We start from the raw sequence: 9194 nt of genomic DNA, 5'->3' as shown, positions 1-9194 counted from the left end.
AAGGTTACATGGTCGAGCATCACTCCCGACACACCTTCTCACCAAAAAGTAAGCGGTCGAGCATCTCTATCGCCTTTCTCCAGTCGGTAAGGTTACACAGTCAAGCATCACTCCCACCACACCTTCTAACCAAGAACTGAGCGGTCGAGCATCTCTCCCGCATTTCTTCAATCGGAAAGGTTACACGGTTGAGCATCACTCCCGCCACACCTATTTGCTAAAGCTATATGGTCGAGCATCTCTCCTGTTACGCCCATCACCAAGAGTTACGCGGTCGAGGGCATCTTTTTCTACACTTACATCTGAGTGTCTCCACTCACTACAATCGCCTCCAGCAAGTTACCTTCGGGAACGAGCCTCCAAACTTTATAACCACCTCGCACGGGTATCCTTCGGGAATGAGTCGACGGGCTCAGCAACCGCTTAAGATGGGTCTAGGGGTCGACGGGTACCCTGATCACTTAAGCGCGGGTTACTACAAACAAACTCTTACATCCACATCAAAATGGAAAAATACCAACAAAAAAATACAACATGGGGGAAAATCCACTAAGGCCACCAAAAACCCAAAAACGATCACCGAGCACGGAAATATACGCACTCTAATAACGATAAACATACACATACAATCACTACGCAAACGTTCTTACAAATAAACTTTACAAGGGCCCATCCTAGAAGGCCCTTACTACAAATTTTATAAATTCTTCTTGAGGACCACTCATGGAGATCTCCATTGCATAAAAGTGAAAAACTACGAACCAACTACCAGAATTTCTTTTTCTGCAGGTTACCTCCAGCACGGTTGATTTGAAGATTCTCAAGGCCTTCTTGATAAACAAGTTGACCTTAAGAATCGAGAGCATCTAATATGGACTAAATTGACTAGGTCAAACCCTTTGGGAACCTATCACTAAGGGAAGAGATAAGGCAAAGAGATAAGGTAAAGAAGTTAGCTCAGACTCTTAAAAGGAAAAGATATCACAAGTCAAGTTGGACTCTATCACTCTAAGGAAATAACCTCTATATACGGAGTAGCTCCCCCACAAATCTGATGGACTCTAGACAGGTTCTCTACAGGCTCTCCAGGTACTCTCCACCAATTCTCTAGAGGGACTCGCCTGAGACTAAATTCTCCCATTGTATTGGGTGATATGTGAGGCCATGAGACATTGTAAAATCATCACCTGATATAATAGATTTTGCCCCTAACAACCCGTGGATGTAAGCTTTTATGCCGAACTACGTAAATTTTTGTGTCTCTCTTTTATTTTCTTTTATTCGCTTGTCTATTGTTTATGTTATGGATGAATGCGACGAGTACCGTATTGAAGCCCGAATCACCAACATGGGTCGGAGATGACTCTTTCTTTCTTTTCGGTTTGTTATGCAATTTTTGACATTAACACCTATATTACTAAATTTACGATCATTTTAACATAAGAATGAATTATATAATTCAATAAGAGCAAATCTCTTGCTTGCTTCCTAAATTATATGTCTTATTCTTTTTATAATTTAATTGTATAATTGTCTAGCATGATCTTTTTGGATCACTAATTTTAATAAATTAAACACAAAGAAATAAAGATAAAGAGTTTATAAAGTAAAAACTAGAATTGTTTCAAACCTCTAAATTCTAAATTGTATAGTATTTATTGACACGAACTTTCAAATTATTTTAATCTCAAATCATTAAATTTCTTATCAGTTAACACAAAAATGAACAACGTCAAAGCTCTTCGCGAAATTTATGAATGATACAGATATTCACCGGCCAATGATTTTTCATACTGTACCCCATTAATTCTGGCCATAGCTTCTGTGCAAGAACCCTTAAAGTCAAATTGATATCTGAAAGCTGAAAGTTCTCTTTCCCTTTGTGGTGTCTAAGGCCAGAAGAGGGCCCCAAAAAAGTATAATTTTTTTAAAAGAAAAAGGGTATCTAATTAAAAAAATTAATTAACCCAAGAGAACCTCAAAAGTATTAAATATATATTATGTCATTATTAATTTAAAAAGTATCACATATAATAATTATTTTAAGTACTCTCCTTCTAAGAATACACTTCTCTTTTGTCATTATTAGTTTAATATATAATGTAAAAATTATAAATAACAAAATCTAATTTTCGAGTGTTCATAAATTTTTTTGTATGATCTTTTGAAAAAGCAAGGGCTTACTTTTTCCCAAATTTGTAGATTCTTTGTAGAACTTTATTGATAATAATGATTATAATTGCTTTTAGGACCCTTTTATATACTAATATATCAGAATATCTGTAAATAGTAGTAAAATAGTTTGAGTTAAAATGCTTTATTGAATTTTGAGAAATGAGAGAGAAAAAGTTAAATTTGAAGATATTTGAGAATACCTAAGAACAATTGTGTTTCCAAACGGTTTTAAGAATCTAAAACACGTCTTATAAAACTAGATTTGATAAAATCCTCTCTAAATCGATAATTTTCTAATAAAGATTAAGTCAATTATTAGTTAAAAATATAATATAAAATCTTATTAAGTAATTTTACTTGACAAACGATTGGAATTACTTAAAATTAAAATAATTTTATTTAATTTTACTTTTTAAAAATAAAAAAAAGCCTCAATAAAAATCTTAGCCTAGGCCCCCGAACCTATTGAGGCGGCCCTAAGTTTGTTTGACTAATGTGCAAGCTCACCAACTTCCTAATATGATTCAATTATCCCTGAATTGCCACCATTGATATCACAGAGCACCATTCTCTCCCTCTCTGTAAGATTTGAGAAAAGTGAGAAAACATGAGTGAGGTGAATCACCAAAGGATCAAAACCAATGGAATATGGATGCACATAGCAGAGCTAGGGACAGGGCCACTAGTGCTCCTTCTTCATGGATTCCCAGAAATTTGGTATTCATGGCGCCATCAAATTACCTTTTTGGCCAAACATGGTTATCATGTGGTGGCTCCTGACTTGAGAGGTTATGGTGACTCTGATTGCCCTCTGAGTCCGAATTCCTACACAGTAATACATCTTGTGGGTGACCTCATAGGACTTCTTGACCATTTTGGTGAACAACAGGTAACATTTATATGCATGCTTGTGTAATTCTATGTTAATTAGTAATACCCTTTTCTTGATTTTTGTTGATTTTATGAAATGAAAAAGGCATTTGTGGTGGGACATGACTGGGGAGCAATTGCCGGGTGGCATCTGAGCTTGTTAAGGCCTGACAGAGTCAAGGGGCTAGTTACTCTATCTGCTCCATACTTCCAAAGATCTCCAAGTTATGGAGTTGTTGAACATTTCAGAAAAATGTTCGGAGATGGGTGTTACATCTGTCAGTTTCAGGTACTATGACTGTATTTACATCTGTTGCATCCTTGTACTGAGACGTATTAGGTTGCTGTATTGATGGGTTTGGTTGATTAGGAACCAGGAAGAGCAGAAAGAGCTTTTGCAAGGTATGATTATTTGACAGTGATGAAGAAGTTTCTGTGCCTAACTAAGACAGACTACCTGGTCGCTCCTCTGGGTATGGAGATCGTTGATTATCTGGAGACACCATCGATGTTGCCAAAATGGATTACTGAAGAGGAACTCCAGGTCTATGCAGACAAGTTCCAGGAATCTGGCTTCACTGGTCCTCTCAATTATTATCGTGCTATGAACCTGTAAGTCCAGAAAGTCTACCTTCTCTCTTCTTAATTTCAGTACCCGCACCAGGCCCACCCGGGCCCCGCCTCGGAAAAGTAGGGGCGGATGCTGGGTGGGGCACTGCTCCCACTCGGGTTTCACCCACCCATCGGGGAGATATATATATATATATATATATATTATATTACATAAATACATATATTAAAAAAAAAAATGAAACCATGCCCACTTTGTTTTAAGAGTAAAAATACTAAAAAATCAACCCCGCTCAACCCACTCCTCTCGCCTCTTTGTCTCGACTCTCTCTCTAAGCCAATCCACCCGCCCAACATCCGGGCGAGGTTACATGCCTATGCGGGAATAGCCCGGGGAGTCGGAGACCAAACTCGGCCACTCGCCCATGCCCATAAAGATGTGGGGGGTGGGTGGCCGGCTGCCCTCCAGGCCTACTCTTTTCTTCCAATGTTCATTCTACTGCTGCAATTAGAAATTGATCAAGTCCAATATAGATCGTCTCCAAGATAGATAGAAACTGCATTAAATGATTTGTGGGGTTTCTTTTGCTCGAAAACACAATAAGAACAACATTAAATGTACCACGTCATCTAATTCTAAACCTTAATATTGAATGCTTACAAACTGCACTGGAATGAAAGAAATAAAACATCTATAGACTTGCTAAGTTAGGACGGGTCAAGTCTGCGTAAATTTATATGTAGACATGTATTAGTTTATGTCAATATTGGAGGCAGCATGGGATTGACCATACAAATTGGCTTTAACCGTATGATTAACAAAACCATTACTCTGTTTTTACGTGGTATCATGAAAATGTCACAGGAACTGGGAGCTTCTGGCAACATGGCATGGATCAAAGATTACTGTTCCAACAAAATTCATAGTAGGTGATAAAGATATCGGTTTCGAATCCATTGGTACAAGGGAATATGTGACGGGGGATGCTTTCAAGAGACTTGTCCCTGACCTCGATGTTGTTATTCTTGATGGTCACCATTTTATACAACAGGAGAAAGCTCAAGAAGTCTCGGACGAAATTTTGTCCTTCCTTTGCAAATTTACTACGGTTTAATAGATTGAATACTTGTATTTAAAAGTATTTAAACAAAAGACCATCCACGTTGCATAATTTGATCAGATTGTCTTATATTCGAAACAAAGTTTTAGACTACGTTTAAATGTTAAACTGAATTGAGTTGAGATGAAAATTGAATAAAATATTGTTAGAATATTATTTTAGAATTTGAAAAAATTGAATTGTTTATTACATTTTGTGTTAAAATTAAAAAAATTGTAATGATTAGATAAAATAAATTGAGATAGATTTGAAATCCAGACTGGCCTTTAATCATCTCTTTCACCATTATTAAAAATAAAAAAAAGACATACCAATTGCACTTGTATTCAACCTATGTTTTTCTTTTCTTTTATTCAAAGAGTCAATGCACAAAAGAAAGCCATGAATATGCAGACGTATATTAAAATAAATATGATTTACTATTATATGAGAAATCATTCATCAGTCAAATTTAGGCATGACGAAAAATCTTTCCCACGCATTCATGCATCCCTCACTCTGAAATCGCTATTGAGGATAAGGGACCTCCACGCAACGGTGGATACAGATTTCTTTTAGCTGAATAGACATTAGACATGTTTAAATTCAGAAACATACATCAATCAAATCCGCTTAATACTAGAATGCGAATCCTATGTGAGCGGCCACATCACCAAGCCCCAAAGTCAAGACTAGAATGCGTTAACGACCTTGCTCTAGAGACCGAAAGCCTTCGATCTAATCAAACAATACATCAACTTGGCCTAGATGCTGGGCTACATCCATACTCAAAATCACAGATTTTGGAGCAAAAAGCCTAAAACACATAAACTTCGAGGGCTGCAATGTACAGCACTGTTTTAAAGATAACGATTAAGAAAAAAGGATTAAAACATTAAACATACCATCCAGTCACACCCACCTCCATTCAATCTTTTAGGCCTCCTTTCATTCAGTTGTGTCAAGTTGCAAAGGTTTATTGCTGGCCTTGGAAGCCATCGGAAAGATATGCAAGGTACAACTCTAAAAGGTCCATGAAATGAACGTGTCCATCCTAAATAACCAATTCCACGACAGGTGAAAAGAGTCTTTAAGAAAGTTCAACCGGAAATGCAAGTTAGGAACAATAGAATGCAACTTGCTCGAATTTTTTTTCCTCCCACCGGTCAGAAATTTAGCAAAGCAGATATGAAGAAATTCAAGTGTGGTACATTAGTATCTGCAATCCTCCATCTTGACAATCTGTATCATAAAGCCTCACACTTCGCGGTCTTCATCCTCTTCTCCTGCATAGCCTAAACCAAAAATTAAAACTGAATGTAAGATCTTGAAATTGCCAAGCAAGATATATGTTGTTTAACACTGTTGCCTTGAAACATTAGCCGGCTATGAGGCTGTTTGTGTATGTGTTGCCACTTGACACTTGACACTTGACACATGACAAGTAATATGTTTCCAAATTCAAAAGAAAATGTGGACCATTAGTGCATCTTAACAAATCAATGTGCACCTTAATCAGACTCTGATTGCTCAAATTCCATTAGCTTCCTTGTATCCCAATAGACTTAGTGCCTAAAACATTTTCAAGAGCTCTAACATACCAGATGAAAAAGAAGGCAGGAAGAATTGATTCACACAAGTTTTGGTACATAAATATGGAAAACAATATTTTGCTTCAGATGGGAAAGGTACGACGATCACAGCCAAGCCCGATTGACTTACATTTCTTTCTATCATACAACTTCATTAATAACATCATTGCCCATTGCACCTCAGTAACACAGACTCCTCTATTGATTATAATGGTTTACTCAGTCCTAATCATCAAAACCAAAAGCTACTGCCAACTTGCAAAAACACAGCAACCAGCCTCCATTGTAGAATTTTGTTTCCATTAAATGTTAATATCTTATTAACAAGATTTCTATTTCCAATATTAGATCTCACTTCTAATTTAACAAATTCTTTCTCCTGGTTTATGATTATTCAAACAACTATATTCCAGAGTACGGAAGAAGGGCTTTTACAAACTCATTAACAATTTGATCTTCCCATACTCTTTCCTCAGATAATTCCAATTTTGTCACGCTTATGATATTCCATATTTTGCTCATCAAATTTGTAGCACCCAGCTTCTACACGGAAAAATATACGCATGAAGAGCAGAAGCAACCTCAGTAGAGTGCCGTACGCGTCTAGCTACACCTACAAAATGGCATAGTGTGGTGCTATAATTGAAGATTAACCATGCCAAAGCCCCCATTAAGGATAAACTATCTTTACAATCGTTTAATTCCAGGAAAAGAACACCTTCCCATATATTGGTTGATCATATCAGCTGTACAAGCAAAACACATTCATTGAGTAACACTCAACAAGTAAAACAAAAGACTATCTCTTCCAGCCAGCTACAAGTATACAAATCAACCGCGCTACACACCAGCCCCCATACTTGCTACAACTCTTTCGGTCAGTAATAAGTAAGGATTTTCTCTTAGCACCATTGAAGTGGGTGAGCGCGCCAGACCCTCAAGGGACAAATGAAACAAAGATTACAACCAAAATATATTCGGAACCAACTCCTTCAGAACAACTCATCATGATCAATTCAATCATATTGACATTACAATTATCCAGCATAAAAAACTTCAACGCAAGAGTAATTGTCCGGAAATAAAATCAAAATTTGATAAAAGTCCAAGAGTACATTACCTCATTCCATCGAAACTTTGGCGCCGATCTCCTTTAACTTCGCAATAATCTTCTCGGCCTCGTCCTTGGTCACCCCCTTTTTCAACAGCGTCGGTGACTTCTCCACCAAATCCTTCGCCTCCTTCAACCCCAAGTCGGTAAACGTCCTCACCTCCTTAATCACTTTGATCTTCGCCGCGGCTTCGAACCCTTCGAGCTTCACATCGAACACCGTCTTCTCTGCCTTCTCCTCCGCCTTCGGCGTCGCACCGCCCTTTCCCGCCGCGCCCTTTAAAGCCCCAGGCACCATCCCGGGCATCATCACCATCATCGTCGGCATCTCAGTGACGCCCAACTTCTCGCGCAGAACCTCCACGAGGTCCGAAACTTCGAGCAGTGTGAGGCCCATGAGCTCGTCGACGATCTCCGAGACCCTCTCAGAGGGGGCCGATTTCGACTCTTGTACAGAAGAGGTGCACCCACGCTTAGAATTCAACAAACACGAGGATCGAGAAGATGAGGTTTTGGATTGGATTAGGGCCAAGATATTAGGGTTAGTGGTTGGAGGGAAATTGGGGATAGGGTTTTGGCGAAATGATTTTTGAATATGGGAAATGAATCGTAAATACCTCATTTTTCTGGAAATTTAAGAGTCTGGGTAAATAGGGATAGGAATTATGTGAGCATTGGTTGCAGGTGAATTAGCTCCGAACTGCTCCCATGGCTTTGAAAGTTCACGGAGGCATAAAACCCTCTGGGAGATGCCCCTAAGGTTTTGTAGAGGTAAACGTTATTTATTTATGTGTTTTGTTTTTCTTTTTAAAGAATCCCTGTATTTTCAAATAAAATGTTTTGCTGAGGGGATAAAATATCAGGCCCATAATGGGCTCTGGGCTCAGTCCAAGGAGAGGGTGTCATCAGTAGATAAAGAAAGAAATAAGAGTGGGGGAAAAGTTGAGAAGGAGAAATGTGTCAAGAGAAAGGAAAGATGTGATATAAAGAGATGGAAATATGACGTAAAGATGTGATAAAAAAAGAAGAGACCAGACCAGTGAGACCACTTCACGGAGACTTCAACTTCTTCAACTTTTTTAACTTTACTATTGGGACTACAACGAGAAAATGATTTCTATCAGAAAATAGAGTTCAGATCTTTATTATACAATGAGGATGAGAGATTGTAAAATAAGCATATTATAGTAAATTCTCCTCTCCCAAACCCTGTGGATGTATATATTACGCCGAACTATATAAACCTGTGCGTCATCGTCTCTGTATTTTTTATGTATTTATTTACTGCTCACTATTAGAGATGTATGCACGAATACTGTACAGTTGTATTGGACTACTGTCGGAAGCTCCATACTACACCGATCGAGGTCTGAATAGTCTCAGTGGGCCGAGAATGACTATTTCTCCCATTCCAACCTGTTGCACTATTTTTAAACGTGAACACTTATCGTTGGGATGTATAGTCTCGCTAATGTGAGTAAGCGAATTTCTCTAGAGCTGTCGGAATATAAGTATTCTTGTTGCCCTAAAAGGTCGAGCAGAGATTTAACAAGAGTTTTGCATATCATTTGTGTAATGATTTGAAAATGAAAGGCAGTATTGTTTTTCAAGATGACTACGAGGAAAGCATATTTCTCAAATGCTCAAAGCTATTAAAAGTATTTTTTAAAGTCGTGTAATTTTTTTGAAAAAAATAAGTAGATATCGGATTTACATAATAAAAAAATAATTTTTTTTTAATAATAAACTTCATTTTTTTAATACATGTATTATTTC

At 37.7% G+C, this 9194-nt stretch overlaps 2 protein-coding genes across 4 annotated transcripts; one reads left to right on the top strand and one right to left on the bottom strand.

Moving 5' to 3' along the window:
• Positions 1–2648: 2648 nt before the first annotated feature.
• Positions 2649–4768, top strand: LOC121261587 (epoxide hydrolase A-like). The gene is made up of 4 exons (XM_041164024.1): positions 2649–3064; positions 3152–3334; positions 3416–3657; positions 4481–4768. The coding sequence occupies exons 1-4, from the start codon at positions 2783–2785 to the stop codon at positions 4728–4730; spliced, it is 957 nt and encodes a 318-aa protein (XP_041019958.1). The 5' UTR covers positions 2649–2782; the 3' UTR covers positions 4731–4768.
• Positions 4769–5638: 870 nt separating this feature from the next.
• LOC121261588 (50S ribosomal protein L7/L12) lies at positions 5639–8216 on the bottom strand. 3 transcript variants are annotated; one of them, XR_005939930.1, is made up of 3 exons: positions 7428–8204; positions 6226–6287; positions 5639–6010 (listed from the first exon to the last, which is right to left on the bottom strand). XR_005939930.1 is itself a non-coding variant. In XM_041164025.1 (2 exons), exon 1 carries the CDS (start codon positions 8038–8040, stop codon positions 7429–7431), a length of 612 nt encoding a protein of 203 aa, XP_041019959.1. In that variant the 5' UTR covers positions 8041–8216; the 3' UTR covers positions 5639–6010; position 7428. The 3 variants fall into 3 exon arrangements, 2 of the variants coding, with proteins under 2 accessions (XP_041019959.1, XP_041019960.1); XM_041164025.1 differs by lacking the exon at positions 6226–6287 and having other exon boundaries at positions 7428–8216; XM_041164026.1 differs by lacking the exon at positions 6226–6287 and having other exon boundaries at positions 5639–6001; positions 7428–8203.
• Between the last annotated feature and the right edge of the window lie 978 nt (positions 8217–9194).

This window comes from Juglans microcarpa x Juglans regia, chromosome 4D (assembly GCF_004785595.1).
Source record: "Juglans microcarpa x Juglans regia isolate MS1-56 chromosome 4D, Jm3101_v1.0, whole genome shotgun sequence".
Classification (NCBI taxonomy): Eukaryota; Viridiplantae; Streptophyta; class Magnoliopsida; order Fagales; family Juglandaceae; genus Juglans; species Juglans microcarpa x Juglans regia.
This window is presented reverse-complemented; position numbering and strand designations above follow the sequence as displayed.